The sequence below is a fragment of the Phocoena phocoena genome, chromosome 3 (genome assembly GCF_963924675.1).
Source record: "Phocoena phocoena chromosome 3, mPhoPho1.1, whole genome shotgun sequence".
NCBI lineage: Eukaryota > Metazoa > Chordata > Mammalia > Artiodactyla > Phocoenidae > Phocoena > Phocoena phocoena.
The window spans coordinates 64912699-64937721 of NC_089221.1; the positions used below are offsets into that span (position 1 = coordinate 64912699).

The following is a 25023-nucleotide window of genomic DNA, read 5'->3' on the forward strand; positions in this document are numbered from 1 at the left end:
GAACAAGGGAGGTAGCAGTAGCGATAAAGTGGACAGATATTTAAGAGGTAAAAGGGATCGAGCATGATGATGGGGATGGGAGAAGTTATCCTGGTGAACTGAGTGGACTGCCAATTTTTCCACTAAGCACAAATGCTGGTGGTAGCCGGGTTTTTTTTGTTGGGGGGCACGGGGGGAGGGGTGGCTAGTTGAGATAAAGAGTTGCTCAGGAGACTACAATTTCTCTCTTAAAGGAGAACGTCTTTGGCTCCACAGGGTGGTATTTCAATTGAACGCTGAACTAGCATTGGGCAGGACTATGGGGCACCGCCCTTCACCTAGTAGGGCCCCAAATGTCCGTTTTTACATTTCTATCACAGTGATCCATTCCCACTGCGCTAATAGTTTTACTTTACTTCGGATAGAAAAACGTAACTCCCTCCCGCCGCTAATCCCAAGAAATATTTGCTTTATCTTTCGAAGTCCAGTACAAAGATCATTTCTCAGGGAAGTCTTTCGGGCCTTTCCCACCCCACGAATCCTTCCATCCATCTCGCCCACTATGCTGTGCGTTCCATACAGCACAGATTGCGCACTCTCAACTTCGCGTCTCCGGAGTCCAGAGCGGAGCCCTTCAAACACTGCGAGCTTCACATTTTCTAATTAGCCACATTTACTGGCGCTGAGATACACCATAGCGCCTGACAGCCGCACCTCAGCGTGTGAACCAATTGCCCCCCGGAAGTGACGCGCTGTCAGGGATGACGTGCTTCCGCTCCCGACTGTCGCGCCGCCGCAGCGGGACGGGTTTCTCTGGCTTGCCAGCTCTGCTGCTCTGGAGGATTCGTGCGTGGTAAGAAGCTGCGCGTGGGGGAGTAAGGTCGTGGGACCCCCTCTTTCGTTCCCTGGGACGCGGCGGGAGGGCGGAGGGAGTGGCAGCTAGGTCCCCGAGGGCCCCCAGCGCCAGGTGGGGCTGAAGCACCGGGCTCCGCGGCGGCACCAGGCCGCCGGTGACGGGATCCGCCTCAGCTGTAGGAGGCTGGCCGCTTGGGCCGGCGCGGGCCAGCCCCACTGGCACCCGTCGGGTCGAATGAATCCGGTCGACCGGGTACTCAGAGCTTCCCCTGTTCCATGTACTCAGGGGAAGGATAACCTTTCTCTTTTTGAACAGCTCCAGTTCCCATTGTGACAGTCACAGGATCTGCAGCGACGAGTGCGCGCGCGTGGTGTAAAGTGGCGTGCACAGCACCACACCTGTTTATTGGCTCCGCCCCGCAGCTTGTGCTGAAGGGATGTAGTGGCAGGAACTGAGGTTTTCCGCACGGGATGCTGCCCTAAAAGAGGGGCGTCTTAATAACTGAAAATTATTTGAAACAGCTGGGCTGGAAGTAACTTACGCTCTGATTAATAAAAGGAAGACTCGGTATTATCACGTGACTGCAAACACATATTTTGCTTATCAATCTGCCGGAAAGAGTTGTCATGACAGACTTCAGGTCAAAGGACAGGAGTTGTGTATACTTACTAATTTGCTGTGCAAATTATTTGCGATGAAATGGCAGACTAAGCAAGAAGATTGGAAGAAAGTAGACCTGGGACTTAGAGATAGGAAAATAAACCGCTAAGAAAACTGCAGAATTTGGGAAAAGTAACTTCATTTACTATTACTATGTGATTTAATTTTGGAAATAATTTGGTTTCTTAATGAATTGTTTTCCAGTTTGAAGCAAGTATTTATATCCTTGTGTTTTTTGTTGTTGCTGTTTGTTTTCTTACTGGTGTGGTAGCAAGGGCTAGATTTACATTACAGGCATATCTCTGCAGCATGTTATAGAATTAAATATACAGATATATAAATTAAGTTAAAAAGTGTTTTAATAATTAAAACTGTAACATATGGGTACAGGTTATATAGTGATATAGCATGTATCTTTTTTTTTCATTTTTTTATTTGAGATGGTGACTAACTGGCCATGCTTGTCTTAAAGACGGATAAACATCTGATGAAGCCATGACCAGGTGGGCACGAGTTACTACCACACAGAACAAAAGACCCTTCCCTGCAACATCATGGGAGGACATGAAGAAGGGGTCCTTTGAGGGAAAAAGCCAAAACCTACCAAAGAGTAAACAACTTGAAGCTGATAGTCTGTCCCTTAAAAATCATGCACCCCAAGCAAAACACAAAAAGAATAAAAAGAAAAAGGAGTATTTAAATGAAGATGTGAATGGATTCATGGAATATCTAAGGCAAAACTCACAGATGGTTCACAATGGGGAGATGATAGCAGCAGACAGTCAGGAAGTCAGGGAAGAAATTGCAGTTGCTTTAAAGAAAGATAGTCGCCGGGAAGGAAGACGATTAAAAAGACAAGCAGCAAAGAAAAATGCAATGGTAAGATTATCACTTCTACTAAAATGTTACTTTGTATGGCTAGAAACTATTATTCATACACTCAGATATGTATTTTAGCAGAGTCTGATTGTGGTTATGTACTAGACTTATACGGCATCTTTTTGAGGGCTAGTAATGACACTAGGACTTTTTTTGAACACCTTCTCTATGCTAGACACTTGATGTACTGATTAATTATCACAACATACAAAGATGGTAGCATTATTTCCATGTTTTGGGTAGAAAACACTGGTGTGCAGCTAGGTTAAGTATCTTGCTGAAAGCCACTTAGCGAGTAGCAGAGGAGAAATTCAAACCCAGGAAAAGGTGTTAATATTTGATTACTTAGAATCATGGTTGGCACTTTATAAGTATATGCGTTATTAAATAAATGTGAACCTAAATGAGCTGCTAACTCTATGTAGTTCAGCCAAAAGAAAAAAAGAAGATATTTAAACCCAGAGTCTGACTTTAAGACCTATGTTCTCACCCCTTCCAGTAGCCCTTTTTCAAACAGCCATTTTTAAAAAAGATCAAAATAAGGGGGAAGGTTAAGTACAACAGGTTAGATATGTGTGGTTCCCATTAGTTGGAAAGGATGTCTCCTTTTATCTTTATCCATGAAAAACTGATTGCACAGAAAGGAGATCTAATAAGAATCATACTGGTTGGTAACAGAGCAGAGTAATAGCAGAGTTAAAGCTCCTTGAGACTCTCCCTAGTCATTGCTCCCTCCTTCCCCATGTTACACTGAGAGGAGTGCTGGGGGCTACAGGTTTATTTCCGTGGTGCCAAGACCTAGATTTTAAACTGTGTCAGACACAGGAAATGAAATACTTGGTATAATTCTTTCCCTTCTCTAGCAAGGGATCTTCTAGCAGGATACTACATAAGAATCAGGATTTGTTGCTATTTTAAAGTTTTATTTTTTATCAGAATTACTACATGTAGAGCACTGTTTACACCAGTGTAGATTTGAAATGTTACAGCCTCCATAAATGTGGCTTCTGACTATGTGCAGGATTAGTTTTATGCAGTGTCATATTTAAAGATTCTTTTGTGGAGATGATACTGATAAAATGTTCCTTATGGATAAATTGGGATAGAAAAGATAATCATTTCTATTTGGACAAGATAGTTTTGTTTAAATTATACAATTTTTAAATATTTTAAAGTCAAGTTAATGTAAGGATAATGTAAAGATAATTTCATTGACATAGGCGGTGTGGTGAATTGCATACTTTTTGAAAAAGTTTAGTATTGTGACCTTTTAAGAGAAGTTTTATGTTTTTAATTAAGGGGAAGGACATTGTTTTTCCAAAAAAAAAAAGGAATTCTTTATATTAAAGCGTGTGCTTTAAATAGTATATGGCTTGTTGAGACCGTTCAAACTAATTTTCTTGTTTTTCTTTTTAATACCTCAGACTAAGCAGACTAAGCATCAGTTCTATTGTTAATAAGTTGACATCTAGAAATTTACCAGTCCACTCTCCACAATCCCATCTACATTAAATTTAAGGATCATTCAAAAAGTTTGTATTTGGTGAAGATTAGGTTTTTACAGATAAAACCCCAGTCAGTAAGCTATCAGGTTACTAGAGACAACTTTGACTTCACCAAGAATACAAGACTTCTTATGTTGGTGATCCAGTTTTGGGTAGTAACTTTTCCTGCAGTTGTAGAATAAATGAATTCTCTTTGTTTGCACTAGCTCATTTTAAATGTAAAAGTTAATAAAGACTAAAGGGACTCATTCTTTTCCAGTATGTTATTAAACAGGAAAAAAAGAAAGTGAGGACATAGTTGCAAAATATTATTTTGCCTACTGAATTTGCTTTTTAAAAACCTTGTGCTTATTTCGAAAAAAAATTAAATGATGAAATATTTGTTATCCAAAAAATGTACCTTTTTCCAGTTTAAATAAAATACTTTAGCTCTCTACCATCTTTGATTATGACTGATATTCTCATTCATTGCAGCGAAAAATATCCTGCAAATTGCTAGGTAGTGTGTAAAGAAACCAAACCATTGTTCAATGTTAGGCTGGAGCCAAATAATTCATCTTAGAATTATACCTTGAAAATGTGCATATATTCTAAAATGAAACATCTATCTATTTATGAATACTAAGGAATACGTATGAAAGATATAAAAATTTAAGTATACATTTTGGTATGAAATATATCTTATGATTCGAATCATAATTTCAATGGAATCACTTGACCCAAATTCATTCAATTATGTGAACTTTAAAAGTGAAAGTATTAATTTTGAGTGATAATTTTTATGGTCATTGTCCATCTCCTCCAGAAAACTCGGTGTTTCTAGGTACAGACATCCCCATTAATGAAATGAATAGTCCATATTTGCTTAATTCATTTAAGCAATTACCTCCTACAAAGACATTTATAACTTGTGTCTGAGACTGAGAGATTGATGGATTGAGGGTTTTCAAAAGCACTGAAACTCTCTGATGGAAATGCATTTCTTATGGTTTAGGAATATGTGAAACACTTTTTTCTACAGATAAAATACTGAGATTTCAGAAAAAGAACTAGATAACTTTAAAATGAGGAATGTTTTAAAGACATTTTTGATGACTAGAATTAATAAAGCCAGTGTAGTGTTGCAGTGTGGAAACTCACATTTTTGTTTTCCTAGGTATGTTTCCATTGTAGAAAACCTGGCCATGGGATTGCAGATTGCCCAGCTGCCCTTGAGAATCAAGAAATGGGCACTGGAATATGTTACCGGTGTGGATCCACAGAGCATGAAATAACCAAGTGCAAGGCTAAAGTAGACCCAGCTTTTGGTATTAATGTATCTTTTTTTCTATCAATTTTTTATTTGGTTAATGGGGAAAGTGGCCAGTAAGTAGCCAACTTGTTTTTTTCGTTGTTGACAGGGTTTGTTATGAGTGTGTCACTTAATATTTTGAAATCAAATGAGATTAAACTTTGAATCATGTAAAAACAAATATTTTTTTAAACACTCTGAGAATATAGTGTTTTAAAATAATACGAATTACATGATGTGTGTGTGTGTGTGTGTGTGTGTGTGTGTATATATATATATATATATATATATATATATATATAACTAACTTAACAGGAACTGTTGATTGTTACAGGTGAATTTCCTTTTGCAAAATGTTTTGTTTGTGGGGAAATGGGACATCTGTCCAGATCTTGTCCTGATAATCCCAAAGGACTCTATGCTGATGGTGAGTACTTTTACTCTTATGTCGAAAATGGTGAGTCATCATGCAGTTGTGATTTAGTTTATACTTAAACTTACTCAAGAATTATTTAAAAACTAAATTTATTTAGTTTTTAAATAAATTCTTGAGTAAGTAGCAAAATCTTGAGAATTTCATTATCTTTATCAAGCACTATTCTATGTACTAGACTTCTTGTGTAATGTAACTTGGTATTATTTTTAATACATCAAATCAGAAAAAACTGACGTGTATATTTCAAAATATCTGTGCTTGCTTCAGCATCATTTGTGAGAGTATAAGTATCTACTTTTAAACGTAACAGAAGCAAAGGGATAATTTCTCAAACTAGGAGAAGATTTAAAAAATAGTGTTGTGAATTTAATGTCAGTCTAGCATACCATTTTGGGTAGAAGGGTTGGTACACACTATTCATATTTGTAGTAACTTTTGTTTCTGAATATTTTCCTTAGTTAGTTGTCTGGCATGGGAATCAAGTAACTTTCTTACCTTTAGCTCAACTAATGGCTTAAGGTGCCCACAGTAAAGTCTGTGATGTTTAAAGCTTTAAGGAGGAGGTTGTCATCTGTTAATGTGAGTCATTTGTTAATGTGATGCTGGTACCATCAGGTTCTAGAAACCTTGTGTTGTGACTGGGTCCCCTTGCAGAAGTCCAGTGAAAAAGCATAGCTTTGGAGTTAGACCAGTTATAGCCTCAGCACTACCACTCACTAACTGTGGGACTTTGGCCAAGTTAACTTCTCTCTTCTCAGTTTCCTTACCTGTAAAATGGAGATGAGAGAATTGTATTTCATTGATTCTAAAATGTACATTTTTTTCACATTTTAGTATCTCTGAACTCATTGTATCTTACTATTGGGGCGTGTCACATAATTGGAAGTTTTTTTTTCCAGAGAGCAATATAAAATAATGATACATCTTATAATCAGTGGTATCTTAGATTTGATGAATTATGGTATTTTACCTTGAAGAGTTATGAGGATTAAAATATATTATTCAAGTGCCCCTTCTATTTCACTATGGCATCTACAATAGTAAAGAGTCCTGGACCTGGAAGATGCTCAAAAGTGCCTTTCAGTTTTGAACTTAAGAAACAGGTCATATAATATGACTAGTGAGCAAAGATGCCTTTGTATGGTCAACCAAAATGACTAGATATAAAAAAGTGCAGCAAGGGGAGTAGGTCACATAGAAGTGAGAATTCATCCTACTAGGATCATTTTTCTGAGTGAGTCACTTAACATTATGAGCATGATCGTGATAATGCTTGACCGTTAAGCAGTAGTGTTCGACCATCCAGTGAAGACTCATTTTAGAAACCAAATGTGTTGTAATTCACTGTCCTGGAATGTTGCTTAAAGAAGGGCAATAGGCATTTTTACTCGAGTTAGGATGCCTGGCAGATAGAAGGTACTGAAACAAAAGTTAATTTCATTCCTTTTGTAATTGCTCACCCCCATCTGACCTGTACAGCAGAGCAGTGGTTCCTAACTCTTTGGGGACCTCATAGCACCTCATGGTTAAACATTCTGATCATTAAAGAATCTGATTAAAAACTGTGGGCATTCTCCTCAAAAAATGCATCTGCCCACAGATTTTTCAGAGTTCACAAACCCTTCCCTGTCTAACCATGGTTAAGATCCAGGCTTCTGTGCAGTGGCTCTTGGACACTCCAGAGGACACGTACCTTCCGTCATATCTCACTTCTTTTTCCCACATATGCCCTGAAGGCCAGGGGCAAGAAATGGTGGGTAGGTACAGTTTAGTGCTCTTTGAAGTCAAGAGGAATGGAGAATGGACTTAATAGGAGTAAGTTCCTGGCTCCAGCTACCTTTGCAACTAACAAGGTTGTGAGGACCAAATAAGATATGAAAGTGCTTTGAGACCTTAAAAGCCCTATGTAAGTATTAGAGGTTTTCAATTACTCTGTTCTTTTTATAGGTGGTTGCTGCAGACTTTGTGGCTCTGTGGAACATCTTAAGAAAGATTGCCCCAAAAGTCAGAATTCAGGTGAGATCTCTGGGCCTCCATTTAGAAGGGGTGAGATTAGTATTCCTCTGTGTTTTTGCTGGATTTTGTTACTGATAACTTGTTGATGTACAACTGATTTTAAGGCTGCCTGGTTTCCTACTGCAGTAATGACTTCATCATTTCTTTATCAGCAGTACTAACTGAGCATCAGCTGCTGTTCTCAGGTGGGAAAAAAAATGACCAGTAAGCCCCAGAGGACCCTGATTTTATAAAGCATCTTATTCATAAATATTTTTATTTGCTAACCCATGTATTTAATAATAGAGCCAATTCTGTCACTTGAAGAAAAGTATGAGAAAAGTATTTCTCACTAAGAGAAAATAAGAAATTTGAGAATAACTTACAGTATTCTTATGATTGAGTATCCTCATGTATGCTATGAAACCAAAAGGATTCAGTTAGTTGCAAAAACTGCCGAAAATATTAAAATTGTGTTATCTACACAGCATCTGGCCAGTTATATTTTCTTCCCAGTGAAATACTACCCTCGGTCATCGAAAACTTCATAAATGTTCACCAAACCTAAGGCAGATGTTTTTGGGATGTGGAGACCATTATTACATTAGTTTACCTAGCTTAAAATGATGATAATCCTGAGTGAAAGAAAGCAAGACAGTAGGATAGCCCACTAGTGCTTCTTGGGGAAAAAGCACATTTCTTTTTATATCATATAGTCATAGTACCACACAAATAAGTCTGCTCATTCTTACTTCCTACCCCTAGCATTTGAATCTGAAAACCAAGAGTTCTTGTTTACAATCTTGTCTAGAAGAAGATAGTCTTTACTACACTGTAGGCAGTGAGATTGAAATGATGAAGTGGAATTTGAATTCTCCCTCCTGGGAGGATTGCCTCTTCCCAAATGACAAGACTGACAAGCAGATGTTGTATAATTTCACAGGTGGAATCTTGTTCATTTGAAGCTGATGCTTCATAAGTCTTGCTGTTTACAGACTCTTGGAATTCATTGACTCTATAATGATGAACTCTGGGAAAGAATGAAAGAGCTTTCTCATCAATTTGTGCATTGCAAAGCAGTTGCTGCATTTCCCTAATTGGGATGAGAAATTGCCTGTGGTACTCTGAAATCAAGGGTTATAATCAATTACAGAATTGCTCACTTTCCTTTAGTGATGGAGTCTTCTCTCTTTGTGATGATTCATGTCAAAACTAGTTCCTTTGCTAAACCAATACCAGTCTAGCTGATGTATTTGATGACTGTTTCTCTTACATTCTGACTTTTCTGTGTCTTTACAGATCGAATGGTCACGGTTGGTCGCTGGGCAAAGGGAATGAGTGCGGACTATGAAGACATTTTGGATGTGCCTCAACCACAGAAACCCCAAACAAAGATACCTAAAGTTGTTAATTTTTGATTAGTGCTGTCGTTTGTTAGCACCTCATTGTTAAACATTCTGAACTGGGCCTACTTCGTAAGTTGGAGCTGGACTCTCCCTTGGAGTCCTGTATTGTAGATTTCAATATAATCTAGGTGTGGTCAAACCAGTTCCTGAGTTCTGTCCATCAGGGAGCACTACTACAGTTGTTTGGAGAAAATCACTGAAAAAAAGTTTAATACGTTCAAAATGGATTTTCTAAAAGAATATATTTTTAACCAACAGAACTTAGGTGTAACTAAGTGGTTATATACCTGATTGTAACAATCATCTTTTTCTAAAAACAAAATTATGCATTAATATGAACTATCCCTAAACATGGGGTACCTGCTTTGCATTTGGAAATGAATTTTTGTTATATTGTTTTCTTGGCTCAAAGCATCAATTTATTGTTATATTAGAAATTAATTTAAAATTGCCACAAAATCTGTATTTTAAAAATATTTAATAAAAACTCACTTGCTATTTACTTATTTTTCTGAATACCTAATTTTGGATTGAATGAGCCATTGTCCATTAATGTCCATGTAACAATCCCTTTGGAAACACAGTCTTTATGAATCCTAGATGAGCTTAATTTTTTTTTTTTTTTTTACTCCAAGGATTTTATTTATTTATTTATTTTTAATGAATTTATTTATTTTTGGCTGTGTTGGGTCTTCGTTGCTATGTGCAGGCTTTCTCTAGTTGCAGTGAGCGGGGGCTACGCTTCGTTGCGGTGCTCGGGCTTCTCATCGCGGTGGCTTCTCTTGTTGCAGAGCACGGGCTCTAGCCACACAGGCTTCAGTAGTTGCAGCTTGCAGGCTCAGTAGTTGTGGCTCACAGGCTCTAGAGCACAGGCTCAGTAGTTGTGGCACATGGGCTTAGTTGCTCTGCGGCATCTTCCCAGACCAGGGATCGAACCCGTGTCCCCTGCATTGGCAGGCGGATTCTCAACCACTGCGCCACTAGGGAAGCCCGAGCTTAATTTTTATTAATTTTTGTTTTAGTTTTGACATAACAAATTATTGAGGTTAAAATAGAAGAGTATCTCAATAGCAGCTCTTTCTTTGCCCCTGATTTTCAAGAGAGAAATTCTAGCCAAAATTCAGTTTGTGCTATTTAACCAGAATGATGATGGCACATAACAGATTGTCTGTCAAACTTAATAGCATTTTGTTCACATGTTTTAGATGAGTCAGGATGAGATGCAAGCATCGTCATCATCAAAACAGAGTTAGAACACTAATCAGAGACCCATTAGCTTCTTTGTTTGATTTGATGAATACATGCATACTTAATACATATATTTCACAAGGCTTAAGCCTCCCATTGTACTGTATAATGGAATGACTGTTGGATTGTGTGCTTCATTTGGAATTTTACCTGATTGGATACATTTGTAATGAAAGGAAACAGCTGTGATTAGTTACTGATGTTTCAAAAGCAAAATATTTACCAAATAAGAAAAGGAACACTTTTCTGTTTTAATGTCTGTACCTCTGAACATTTCTAATCTTAATAGGAGCTGTTCTTTTTTTTTTTTTCAGTGACAGGAAAACATGAACAGAATATGGCTCAGCATCCCAGAACTTAAGGAGATGAGTGCCATTTAAAAGGAATGGTACAAGTCATGCAGCTGGAAAAGGACAGCAGTGCTGCCCTGGTCATTTAGTCTGAACACACCCAGATTTATTTCACCTGTCCTATCAGGAGCAAAAGGCTCTGGAAAGTCAAAAACCTGTCAGCTGCAAGTTAAGTCTACTGTTTTTTATGTAGTCTTCAATGCAGGGATGTCCATTTTGTCTTCTTTGGGGTTACTTTGTTTACATTTTAATGGTCTATAAAGTAGACAGTGAAATCATTGGAAATAAATTGAAGGTGCTGACTGTAACATTGGAAAACTATGTGGACACTTTGTTAAAGAAACTCACCAGCGACAGAAATTCTGACATCCTGAGATTGTGTATTGCTTGATGTTGGTTATTTTCTTAACTAAGAATGCCAAAAGAAGAAGGCACACATTTACTTTATTCATTATATATTTTCCAAGGACGTACTATGTTCCTGGTACTCTTTCAGGCACTTGAGATTGTGGCAGTGAATAAGACAAACAAGGCCACATGCATTCTGCTGGGGCTGAAGAATGGAGAGGAGACTTAGGAACAAAAAATACATATCAGAAATATCAGTAAAAATAATAGAGGGATATTTTATACATTTTATAAATATTTTGTTGAATCCCCTAAGACTTAGTGGTTAGCACTCTTTTCTTCCTTTAGTCCTTTGGAAGTGTCATCTCTCTTTACAAGCTTATCCTTCACTTTTCCGTGGCTGACTCCTAAATCTCCATCTTGCCCTAAAATCCCTGGTTTCGGTTCTGTCTTCTCACCTGCCTGCTGGACATTCTTACTTGGATGTTGCACTAACACCTCAAATTCATAATAGCTTTAAATCTCATCACTTCCCCTGAGGGAAAAAATGGGCTAATTCCCTTTGTCTCCATTTTATTCAGTACAATTATATTCCAAGCCTGTAGGCTCGTATCTCAAGTTATGCTTTTCTTGACATTCTCCCCACCACACTCCAGAATCAACCCTCTCTTACTTCGTTCAGGCGTCTGCTTATAATCTGCCTAATAGAGAGTCTTTTATGACCAGCCTTATAGGAAATAGCTTTTTCCTCATCCCAATAACTTTTCATTCTCTTGCTGTCTAAATTTTCTCCATAATTTATGTCCTTACATAACACTATTTGTCCCCTCTCCACCGGATTATAGGTTACATGAGGGCAGGAATTTTGTCTTACTCATTATCCTCAGAAGTGCTTGGTGCATACAGAGCATTCACACTGTTGAATGAATGAGTGAATTAAATGAATATGTGATAGAATTCACACACAGATGATACAAGAGGCTGGGTAGCTACTTCAGATTGGATAATCAGGGGAAGCCCTCTGAGAGGAGGACTTTTAAGCTGAAATCTGGATGACAAGAAGAAATCTGTTGTGAAGATAATGAGGAAGAGCGTTTAGGGAGAGAAAATAGTCAAAGCCATGAGCTTGCCATATTTGAGGGGCAGAAAGATGTGATCTTTTTGGCTAGCTTCCTTCACTTAGCATAATGTTTTCAAGGTTCATTTGTCATGTTACACTGTATAGTACACAGGGAGGTATTAGGGAGAAAGCCTTGGATATCTTGATGCGAGGTAATAAGTAAATGCAATGATACTGAGGAAGGAGCCTGCCTGGTATAGTTGGAAAACAGCAAAGAGGCGAATATGGTTGGAAAAGAGAGGGATAAACTAGTAGAAGATCAGAGAGTTAACAGGGATCCTATCTTACAGCCTCTACCAGTTTCTGCCACATAAAAACCACAAACTCTCAGAAGCATACACGAATGCGCGGTTATTTAGCTCATGCCTATGAGTCAGATCTAGACTGGGCTTATCTGGACAGCTCTGCTCATCTCATTTGGGCTTGCTCACATCCATAAGAAGTTTGGTTTGGGGTCAGCTGATCTAAGCTAGACTCAGATGAAGAAGCTCTATTGCATGTGTCTCTCTTCCTTTTCCTGGGACCAGCAGGCTAGCCCTGACATGTTTTTCTCAGGACAATGGCAGAGATGTAAGAGGGCAGGTCCACTTGCAAAACCATTTTCAAGCCTTTGGTTGCATCATGTCTGTTGATGAGTCACACAGTCGAGCTCAGAGATAAGAGTTAGAATAGTGCGCTCCATTTGTGGAGGTGGGGATGGTGGTGAGGGAGTGAATACTTCTGAAAAATAATCCAACGTACCACAACATACCCCAGACCATTATAAAGCTTTGGCTTTCACTCTGTGATACGCAAAATTTTTCACATGTTTGGGGAGAAATGTGACATGATCTGATTGCCGAGTTGAGAGCAGAGTGAAGGGAGGAGTAAGGATAAAAACAGGTTATAATTCAGGTGAGAGAAGATGGTGTGAATGAGGGTTGTTGTGGAGTTGTTAGAAGGGGTCAGGTTCTGATTATGTTGATACTTTTAACATAGAGCTAATAAGATTTCCTGAAGGAAGAAGAATTTATGGGGGGAAAGGTGGCAGAATTAAGAGATCTATTTTGGAAATGTGGACTTTGAGATGACGATTATCTTAGTGGAAATGTCAGATAAGTAGTTAGATATACAAGTGTGGAGTTCAGGAGAGTTTAGGGCTTGAGACACAGATTTGGGAGTTATTGGCAAGTAGATGTCTTTTAAAACCCAGAGGCTGGGTGGACTCACTGAGGAATGGAGATAGAGGAGAAGAGGCCAAGAACAGAGCCCTGGGTAGTCTAATATTTAGAGATCTGGTGGAGGAGGAAGAACTTTAAGAGGATTTAAAAGTGTGACTGGTCACACAGGAGGAAATCCAAGAGTGTGGCATCATGGAAGCCAAGCGGAGACAATGCTGCAAAAAGAAGGAACTAGTCAACTTTGTTAATGCTGCTCAGAGGCTAAATAAGCTAAGAACAGGTCCATTAGTGTGGCAATGAGAGGTCTTTGTGGAGTAACAGAGGGAGAAGTACAGTTCGGTAAATGAAATAAGGATATGAAGACCACATTTATAGATAATTGGAGTAGAGATGGTGGCCTTTAGGAAACTGGATCAGGTGAAGTGTTGTTTTGCTTTGTTTTGATTTATTTTAAGATAAGAGATAATAGTGGCTATGAAAATAATCCAGGAAAGACTCCTGAAATAGAGAAAAAAAGAGAATTGGAGGAGGGAAGCCTTGGAGAAGGTTAGAGAAATGGTTCTTTGCTAGGGCAGAGATGTTTAATTCATTGTGTTAGGAGGGATGGCAAAGATGTGGAATGTACATAGATGGGGAGATGAGACAACTTCTGCCTAATGGTTTATATTTTCCTCGAATTATTTTCTAAATTTCATTAACTGAGAAAGGGTAAGAGACATGAGAAACTTGAAGGAAGAGAAGGCAGTGTGAAATAGCAAACATATAGGAAATGTAGTAGTATTATCAGAGCCCTTTTGAAATCTGTGGTCATAAATTTCAGGTGAGACCCATCCACAATTTTCAGATGCTTAGTGCAGGGGTGAGGTATTACAAATACTTTAACCACAGTTTTGAGTTTGCCGGACAAGTCGAATGAAAGGAAAAGGTACAGGTGTTTTCCAGGGTGTGATATTAATGATAGACCATGGAATCTAAGCCAGATGAAGAAAGAAGGGAGGACATGGAGAGGGATAATGAGCTATGGAAATGATCTAAATATTAATTTCGAATCTATTTTCAAATGTCCCTAAAAATGTCACAAAATGAGGAAGGGAAAGATGGCATCAGATGTGTAATTTTTATATGGTACTTTATACCTTCAAGTACACTGAGAAAGACATTTTATAATATTTCTTTGACTTTTGAATCTGGAGGTGGGTTACTATCAAGAACTGTGAAGGGTCTGAGGTTCTTAATACACTAGTCTGTTACTGTTTCATGGACGTCAACAAGGCATGAGAATCCTGGTTCAGAGACAAAAGATAGTATTCATGGCAGAGCAAACACCATGAGTATCGTGAGTATCAACTTATTTCTGTTGCTTCCCTTTTTCCCTTAGTCCCCACAGGGTGACATGATGGGCCCAGATGGATGCTATAGACATAGCCGGTTTGTGTCACAGCTGAGGAACAAGTTGCAAACACTGTAGCACAGAGCAAACAAGCCAGCCTTCCTACGCCCAGAGAGTGAGCCATTACACTGAAGTCAAGCTGTGGTCACCTTGACCTACTTAATTGCCTATGGGACTAGCATTTGCCTGTGGATAAATAAGTCTTGAAGTTTGGCACACTCAGCAATAATATGCAGGACCCCTCTGGGCCCGTGGTGAAGTGTCTGTCCCAGTAGTTACACTACCTTCAAATGGGTAAAAATGAGTCATGAACAAGGTTCATAGTTTACATTTCAATAATTTATTCTAAACATAAAATATTCCTTAACATACACATTTTCAACATATATTTTCAAAACTACTCCTATAAATATACCAATAAAAATTTCCAAGGTTGTCTCTGAAATGTGCAATAAGAAATACGAACAAAACCATGTGATGGTATATATAAAAATACTCTGGATTTCTCTAGGTTTAATTAAAATTGTTCATTATTTCCTAGAGGTGTTAGACCATAACGGTAAACTATATTCTAAACTGTATAGATCAATTTTTACATTTTTTTCCTCGAGAATTCTTTAAAAATATGATAGAAAAACTGAATATAAATCAGAAACTCAGTTGCATTAAAACCAGGAAGAATTAATAGGGAAGAACTTCCTTTCTTAATCAAAAAGCTTTCAGTCCTGTTAGACGCACTGGAAAACCCTTACTATCAAGAAAGGTATGAAATCTTTAGTGTTCCTGGAGGATATTTTGACACTCCAAAGGAGAAAATAAGCATGACTACATTTTTCTGTTCCCTCTGTCCTTAGTCTCCAGCGGCTTGAGGCTGAGTGCTGATGAACGAGCTTTGCTGCTTATCCTTGGTTCAGGCGTGTTTGCTTAAAGTCAGGGCACCAAAGAAATCCAGAAAAGGCTGTCGTTAATTCATCTGTCTTTAATTACCTCTCTATTCCAGCCTCTCCAGCGTCTGCTTTTCCTGGAATGTGCCAGAAACACATTCCCATCTCAAAGGCTGTGCCTGGGCTAGTTCTTCTGCAGGAAACATGCTATCTCCAGAGATCCTCATGGTTCAGTCCCTCTCTGCCTTCAGGTTTTCACTGAAATATCCCTCAGTGGGGCCTACTCTGACCACCCTATCCATCAGGCCATCAATAACCAAAAGCCCGAATCCTGGATGTATATATTGCTACATTCGTTATATAGAATATTTACTATCTTTCAGTGTGAACTCCCCCCAACACCTTCTTGTTGTTTGACAAAAGTCATGTTTCATGGCCAGAGAAATGTTATTAAATTTTATGTCTTTAACTTGCAGTTCCCTTAAGGAGTAGATGTGAAGCTTCACACTTCTGACCCCTGGTCCACATGCCTGCAATTCCCAGGCATGAGGGCAACTCCTGGAACTCCTCACAAGGCCCCTCCAGCCCTGGCCCAGCTGGAGTGTGGGCGGCCGAGGTAAGGAGTGGGGGGCTGGGGCATCCTGCAAAGTCAGCGGGGCTGAGGGACCCAGGTCTCTGCACTGAGCCATAGCACTGGCCTCCCAGCCCTGGGGAGGGGGGCCCAGAAGCAGCAGAAGCATTTTCCTGCGGCTTCTGGCAAGTGGCCACCCTATTTAAAATATGAACAACTACCTCCAACACCTCCCCAGCACTCACATCCTTTACCCTGCTTTATTTTTCCATTTAACACTTATCTCCTAAATATTCTATTTATTTATCAATATTTTATTATGATGTTATCAGTATGCTTCTGTTCCTTGCTGAACCCACAGTGCCTAAAAGTGTCTAACACAAAGTAGGTTCTTAATAAATATTTATTGAATGAGTGAAAGAGCAATCAAATACATTTCCATTAAAAAAGGAAATGTAGGGCTTCCCTGGTGGCGCAGTGGTTAAGAATCCGCCTGCCAATGCAGGGGACACGGGTTCGATCCCTGGTCCGGGAAGATGCCACATGCTGTGGAACAACAGAGTCGTGCACCACAACTACTGAGCCTGCGCTCTAGAGCCCACAAGCCACAACCACTGAAGCCCCTGCACCTAGAGCCCGTGCTCCACAACAAGAGAAGCCACTGCGATGAGAAGCCTGTGCACCACAACGAAGAGTAGCCCCTGCTGTCCGCAACTAGAGAAAAGCCCGCATGCAGCAACGAAGACCCAACACAGCCAAAAATGAATAAATAAAATAAATAAATTTATAAAAAAAGAAAAGAAAAAGGAAATGTAAACCTAAGGGCTGTTGTTGAATTTTGCAATAGGAATGCCCTAGTCAGTTGTGTCATGGTTTGAGGCACAGATTTTAAACTTTTTGAGGTGCCCTATGTAGAGCCTGAATGCATTGCTATCTTTTCCAGTGTCATGCCCTTTTAAAGTCTCTTTAGTCCAGTAGTCTGAAAGTGAGCACTTCAAATTAGGCCATGATGACCACTTGACTGATAATATTGAAGTGGGGCTAGTGTGGCTGATGTTTAAATTTTATTTAAGTTTGATTAATTTAAATGGTCACATGTGACTAGTGCCTACCATATTGGACAGTGCTTGACTATGCCTGTGTTACAAGTTAGAGTGGGCAACATCTTTATGTCTAAAAGTGATCCAGCCAAAGTTACTCTATTCCTTCAACCTCACAATGTTTCTGTTACTGTTCAGGAGAAAGATTCAAAAAAAATAAATAAATTCAGAGGTGTAGGAGAGACAGCAGTTAGAAGTGTTTCAATTGTAGGAGAGGGCTGAAATTTTAGCATACAAAACTCTAGTGTACTGTAACCCTCCTTATTGCTCCTTTTTTTCACCTTTTTAAAACCTAAAAATATTCTCAAAAATCTTTCTACTTTTGGAATGTAATGTATAAGCATGTTTTAATCGACATATCCACTCTTCTTATTGAATATAAATGTTAATTCATAAAATTGGGACACAGTCCAAAGTTCATATAAATAACCTGCTGGCACAGATTAATAAAAATAATTACAACCAAATTTGGACAGAAGTAAAGATTTGACAAACTAAAGCAGGATGTAACTAATCTCTTAAGTGCTTTAAACTCTTAATGGAGAAGTCCTTTAACTTTTAGAAATTGTCCTGTAGAGGAGGCTAACTTGACGTATGCTGGTTTGTCTTATGAGTTAAGACAAATCACAGACAGAGTAAAATAATAAATGTTAAAGCCTAGGGGGACTTCCTTGGTGGTGCCGTGGTTAAGAATCCGTCTGCCAATGCAGGGGACACGGGTTTGATCCCTGGTCCGGGAAGATCCCACGTGCCGCGGAGCAACTAAGCCCATGCACCACAACTACTGAGCCCACGTACAACTACTGAAGCCCACGCACCGTGGATCCTGTGCTCCACAACAAGAGAAGCCACCACGGTGAGAAACCTGTGTACCGCAATGAAGAGTAGCGCCTACTCGCCGCAACTAGAGAAATCGCATGCGCAGCAACAAAGACCCAACACAGACAAAAATAAAATAAATTTTTTTTAAGAAGTCTAGGGAATAAAGTTCTAATGTAATGATTATTAAAGTAGAGCTCAGTTAATGCTTTCTCTACAATATCACATTTTGCAGGTACTTTGTGAGTGTAGATAGAGCAATAGATACTAAATTGGTCAGCTAACTTGATATATGTTAAATGACACTAGGAAAGTAGTTCCTGTTACTAAAATTGATTGGATTCCATTATGTTTTAATGTCTTCCTAACTTAAAGCTCTAAAACATAATACATCTTGTCAGATGCTCTTGACATACAGATACCTGCTGTACATGGAACAACCCCATACTATTAATCAACTAGCCAACTTATCATTTCTGATTTTATAAAATTTTGTAAACTTTCAAACAGAACATGTAGCCTAAAAATGTTTTGATTATTTTAACCTAACTTCCACCATTTTACAGAACACACAATATTGCATGTGGGAATTTTCCATTGCCTGTGCCCCTGGAAGGGAGCAAAGCCACGGGTGATCTAAAAGAGAGTTTTAAAGCTCTTTTAATGTTAACCCAAATCACTGGTATTGGACTTGGGATGCATTTTGTTTTTTAACCTCTTCATAACTGCATTTTGCTTAGACTGATATTAAATTATTTGTGGCCCAGAAGCTTGTCAAGTGTCAGAGCTAAGGGTGCTTGAAATTGAAAGTGGAAAATAAAATGACAGATAATTTAAACTTTATCATTTAAAATATGCTTATCAACCCATCATCAGTAGTGTTCTCTATGAATTGTATACAGGAGGCTGCTGTCTCTTCAATGGATTTTGACCAGCCACCAAGATTTCCAGCAAAGTAAGGAAGGATGCTAGCAGAAATCTGGTTAAAGTAAGATACCTGTTTCAAAAAACAAAGCAAAACAAAACAATATTTTAATTTCTTACTGACTTGGAGCTTTTTCAAGCAGGGATCTCAATCTTGTTGGTGTAGGGGAGGCTATGACCCTAATCTTTTGGGAATGGATCTGAAAGGATGACCTTAGGATTCCCTGGTGGGTGTGGGTGGACACATTGCAGAATTAGAGTTAATTAGTAAATCCAGGTAAAAGGTTCCTCTGTATCTGTAGGAACAAATTAATCTGCAGATGTTTCATCAAACTTACGGTACATGAACTGCTGTCAATAGCACGGATGAGAAATCCAGCACTTATGATTTCACTTCTGCTGTACTGTGGAGAAGGTGGGACTGATCGCAGAATAACTGACCTCACTGCCACCGTGTAAGTGTGACTGAAAGATAACAGGACATTTTCAAAGTTCTTGAGAGAAACAAAGAATAGTTGTTAGAAAATAAATTCCTACAGTTAATGCAACTTGTTTATATAGTAGAAGTAAAACTATAGACACCCAGATCTTTTAGATGAGTGGTATACATAGGAAAACATTCTCTGGATACATTCAAGTATAGCAAATAATAATAAGGGCCATAGGTGTTTTCTGCCTAAGAATTACATATACTTTGTATAACTCCGCAAAGCTGCAGTCAACCTCCAAACTGGTTTTTTTTTTTTCTGGGTGCCCTAATGGGTTGTAATTTCAGTCTCTTCTTTTTTTAATGAAAAATAATACCATTGTTTTAAAGAACCTTCAAACAATAGAGAACCCTATACATTAGAAAATAGAAGTCATCCTTCAGTCCACCATAAGCACAATACATACTTACCCTAGAGATGACCACGTTATATTGTGATCCTCCAGATCTTTTTATAAATATATATAACATTTATGTAAGCAAATGGACATATGTAGATTTTTACATAAATATAATCATTTTACAAATATTGGTCTATAATTTGGTTTTTCACCTAATGGTGAAACTTTGGAGGTGTTGCTGTATCAATGCCTCTGTGACTACTTCATCCTTTTTAATGCTGGTATAGTGTTCTGTAGTATGGTTCTACCATAATTAATAAGATGGAGCTTCAGTTTATTTCTAATATCTTTTGCCATAGTAAATGATACTACACTGAACATCCATGTGCATTAATCCCACACGGGAGGGATTATTTCTATAGGCCAGCTTTGACATCAGAAATAATGCTGGCTAGTTCCAGGGGTAGACCATAACTGCCCTGGCAGCTTCCACTTCTTGTCCCTTTGAACACCTGCTCTTGGGACCCTTCCCCTTAGAACCTAGACACTATTCTCTGAGAAGCCCAATGCCCGTGGAGAAGCCATGAACAGACACTCTAATTGACAGCCAGCCATTTTGGGTGTCTAGCACAGTTGAGTCTTTGTAAATTCTGAACCAAAACCAATTCCTGGTATTTTATTTGGCTTTCACTGCATTTTTACAATAACGGAATATTCTGAAGGTTTGCTGAATATCCGTTTTACATCTGCATAGAGCAAAAGGAAAGGGAACTGCTTTACGAGTCTCACAGATGCTTTGCACATGGCTGGCACTTAATAGATAATTGTTTCTTTCTGGTTCTTTGTTTTTTAATGATAACTAAAGCCTCATCTAGAAAAAATTCACATGAACATCATTCAAGACCAGAAATGCTTATTCCATTGACTTCTTGTTTTCATATCAACTTTTTCTTTCTACTCTATATTATAAGACATTGCTATAACACTTGAATTACATATACTCACCCATCTTTGAGAGGCCTTCTTCGTGAAACAAGTACTACCAAGTCTTTGGGTTTGTCATCATTGACCACAGGACAAGTGATATAATATATCTGATCATCTTCACTTACCCAGTCTATGACTTCACAGGACCTATGTAAATAGAACAGTGACAGAAAGTCTACATTTTACTATCTGGTAGAATAAGGCATTCCTTTCTTTTGTTTGCGTAACTTCATTATTGGTGTCCATATTCACCCTTCTGCTCACATAACCATCCCCCCAAAGCCAGCATCATTTCTTAAAGTCTGTTTTTAGAGTTGTTTGGCCAGAAGGAATAATTCTGCATGTGATGAAAAGAATGCTGGCCATCTGACTCTAAGGTCACTGCCCTCAACACTGCAGAAAAAGGCACTTTTCTTTTTTCCACAAAATTATTTTTCTCTAGGATCAAGTAATAATATTTTGAAGACTAGTGAATTATATAGACAATCCAACGACTCTGAGGTAAAGGAATATGGTATATTGGGAAAGAGAATTAAGCTTGGAATCAAGCAACTTGCCTTTGAGTCTCAGATTGCTTAGTAGCTATGTTATGTTAGGCAAGTCACTTTTTTTTCATCTATAAAAGGTAGATAATAGTACCTAAGGGGTTATTGTGAGGATCAAGTGAAAACACCTGGCACAGTACCTGAATCATGATAGATGCACCAAAATAGTAAGTGGAATTAGAATTCATTCATTCAAGTTCAGTTAGGCTAGAATGTCAGGTGATATAGAAAGTAATGGGAGATACATTTGAAAAAAGCAGCAAGTTTAGGCATTATTCTTGCTAAAATCTTTGTACTTATAGAGTTATCTACAAAGATCTACGCAAGAAAATCGTCAAGTGTTTCCTCTTCTCTCCGAATGTTTATTATTGTAACATTAACCAGGATGTATCATTCTGGCATCTATGCAAATGTAACACATGAACCCAGAGATGTTTCACTTTAATGGTGTTAAATTGTCTATTACATGCTGTTAATCACAGTGAGATTTGGACATTTAAAAGATGAAACTCTACTTCATCCAAATTAGGAAGTAAATGGTAATGCTGAATATAATAGGTATAATCTTACTAATCCTTTCCTTCAAGCAAGGTGTCCATGAGGCCTGAGCCCTGCAGCCCAGGAGCTTGGACTCCTTGAAGAAGGGGGTGTTACCCTGACAGTGCAGTTGACAAGATGCCCAGCTCTGCATTCCAGGAAAGGAGGGAGAGTGGAGAAGATTGGATTAGGGATGTGGGAGACAATGAGTAACAGAAGAGATGCAGGCTGACGGGAGTGGGCCCTGATCAGACATGGAGAGCAGGAAGGAATGTACTCATAGAGCTGCTTCTCCCAGCTTCTCACCAGGGAGTGCTGCTTCACAGAAAGAGAGGGGACTACCAAATAAAGATCAAGAGTGGGAAGTTGGAGAGACTATTTGATAATCACTTCCTCAAGAGCAATGAGACTGTGTATTAAAGTACAAGAGTGTGGAATTCAGAGCCTGACAGACCTGGGTTCCAATTCAGGTTCCATTGCTTTTACTGCCTGTGTAATGTTGGCAAGTCTTGGGATCTCTCTCTTGTTAAATAGGAATAATATCAACTTTGAAGAGTTATTGATAGGAGTACAATAGGTGTGGGTAAAGCATGTCAACTCAATATAGATGAAAAATAGATGATTATAATCATTTTTGTGTCTCTCAGTAGCACCTGATGTAGTTTTCCATGCAGAGCAAACTTTAGCAAATACTGTTTAATAAAACAATAGGTCATACATTGGGCAATGGAGATACACTGCAATGTAGAGGTCATCTTTTACATGATGTCAGGGTTGAATAAGAAAATATTTAAAATTTATTCTTACATGTAATGGGGGTCCCACAAAGGTCGCTTGGTAAAGTCAGACAAGAGATGATAAGCCAAGTGTGCTGGTCTTTCCACATGCTTTTCAACACAAACAGATAAAATATTGTGCTCTTCCAGAGTATATATTTTTATCTAAAAGAAAATAATAAGAAAAACATTACAAAAGAAAATTAGGTGTTTTTACATTAAAACCACAGCATATATATGTAGTCATAGGCGGATTGCACTAGCTAAGGCATCTTGGCACCTGGGTAATAATGAAGCCAAATGATGGCAAGTTCACTTTAAATACTTGGATGTCTAGAGCTCAGACCAGGATGCTATGCCCCTGTGTCATCTAAATAATATGTGACTTGAGGGTGGTTTATTATTGTGCAATAGTTTTTCTCATGAAAAATTAAGAACATAAGCCTTTCTTTCTTTATCCCTTTGTGGTATTTCCCTGCCTCTATCCAGGAAGAGCAGAAATTATAACCAGACTGCTGGGCAAGTCAGTGCTTCATGTCCCCCTAAGACCTTGGAGCCAAGGCTGCAGCCTAACGTACTTTCTCAGGATGTCAGGCATGCCTTCACGTGGGCTGAGGGAGCCCAGGGAGTAAGTCAACGCCTCTAGAGCCAACTCAGCCTCTCAACAGGGCCGCTGAAGCGTTTCTTCAGCACAAAGAATTCTTTCATTTGTGAATCACAAGAGCTCATCTTTCAAGGCGGCCAATTCCTGGGTTTCTAGTGCTTATTATTCCTTAGATAAGAGGAGGCTTGTCGTGGGGATCCATTTGATGTATACTTAAACATTCATGTATCCCTTGTTACTCTGAACTTTCCTTCTACTCTGCTTTGGCCAGTAATCAGAGATACATGTTCAGCTAAGAGCATGTTTCTATCCTGCCCATTTTCTCCATCTCTTTCAGGGTGCTTTGAAGACAGTGTTGAAATTTGCTATCTTATAATCATTCCCATGGCAACAAGCTGTGAGAAGACAAACAAACATAGGGTTAAGACTTCACTGCAGGAATCAAGCAGATGGAAAAATCAGGCTGTGAGGGAGAAAACCTTTATTTAAACATAAATATCTTTAGGAAGAGAATGAAGAAATGAGAAACTGACTAAAAGCAGCTTAGAAAGGTAAGAAGTGACTATTTGCTTATGCTTTTACCTCTCTAATTGACCTCAGTGTGAAGCCTGTCTTTAAATTGAGCCTGCAAAGGAGGACATGATGTAGGCTGTGGGCACTTATCAAAGAGAAAGAAAACCATGAATGCAGCTGTAGTTGGTGGCTGAGACTCACCCCAGCATAGACATGCCTACCTTTGCCCCCCATACAGCAGAAGTCGAAGCAGGTTCATTGGTGTAAATCCAGAGGGAAGTCACCTTATCAAAGCCTGGTGTCCATGTGGCTCTTAGCCAGCCTGTTGGGGCTCTGCAGTCTCAGAGGAGGCAAGGGCAGGGGGCCAGAGTGAATCCCATCACCTCAGTCAGATTCTGGCCATGGGGCAACCATGGTTAACCTTGGTGGAACCAGGGTGGAGTAGGATGTAACACTGGACTGAGCATTGTTTAAGGGTTGAATTGTGTGTCCCCCGCCCCCCAATTCATATATTAAAGTCCTAACCCCCAGTAGCTCAGAATGTGACCTTATTTGGAAATAGGGTCATTGCAGGTGTAATAAGTTAAGATGAGGTTATACTGCAGTAGAATGGGCCCCTAACCCAATATGACTGGTGTCTTTATAAAAAATGGCAATGTGGACACGTAAACATACACACACGCACACACACTGGGAGAATCCCATATGAAGGTGAAGGCAGAGGTCAGGTGGTGCATCTACAATCCAGGGAATGCCAAAGATTGCCAGCAAAGCACCGGAAGTTAGGGGAAAGACCTGGAGTAGACTCTCACTCACTCCCTCAGAAGGAACCAACACTGCCAACACCTTGATCTCAGACTTCCAGCTTCCAAAACTGCAAGGCACCCAGTTTGTGGTACTCTTAGGGCAGCCCTAGGAAACTATCACAGCACTTTTCCAGGAAGCTGCTCCCCAGGTTGCAGATACATGCTGCTGCTTCCTATCCTGGAACCAAAGCAAACTTCACGCTAAGTAGCCGTCATTAAATTCTGTCCTTATAAAACTCACTTGACTTATCCAGTGCCAAGTGCAGTATTGGATGAGTGGATGATATTTTGATCCTTTCCGCAAAGTTAAAAGTAGCAGACAATCAGGGTTAATGACATTGATGCAGACACAGCAGACAAGGAAAGGCAGCGGTTGTTGTTGGTTCTCTTTAAACTGTACTATTTTAGGAAAGCCAACTTTGGCTTAGTGTAAAAATTCTCCAAGACCAACTCTCCAAGAAAACGAGTTCCCTTTCATGCTTGGAAGAAGACAGGTTAAATTCCAT

General features: G+C 39.1%; 2 protein-coding genes across 2 annotated transcripts in view; one reads left to right on the forward strand and one right to left on the reverse strand.

Annotated features, from left to right (window-relative positions):
- Positions 1–767: 767 nt before the first annotated feature.
- ZCCHC9 (zinc finger CCHC-type containing 9) lies at positions 768–9509 on the forward strand. Its single transcript, XM_065874382.1, has 6 exons — positions 768–832; positions 1968–2374; positions 5036–5186; positions 5505–5597; positions 7554–7622; positions 8901–9509. The coding sequence occupies exons 2-6, from the start codon at positions 1991–1993 to the stop codon at positions 9017–9019; spliced, it is 816 nt and encodes a 271-aa protein (XP_065730454.1). The 5' UTR covers positions 768–832; positions 1968–1990; the 3' UTR covers positions 9020–9509.
- A 9335-nt stretch (positions 9510–18844) lies between these two features.
- ACOT12 (acyl-CoA thioesterase 12) overlaps positions 18845–25023 on the reverse strand; it is a 48022-nt gene continuing 41843 nt past the window's right edge. Inside the window, exons 12-15 of the mRNA XM_065874975.1 lie at positions 22626–22759; positions 20755–20883; positions 19260–19386; positions 18845–18994 (exon numbers count right to left, since the gene is read on the reverse strand). Coding sequence (XP_065731047.1) covers positions 18845–18994; positions 19260–19386; positions 20755–20883; positions 22626–22759 — 540 coding nt within the window. The remainder of the gene's footprint in view (positions 18995–19259; positions 19387–20754; positions 20884–22625; positions 22760–25023) is intronic.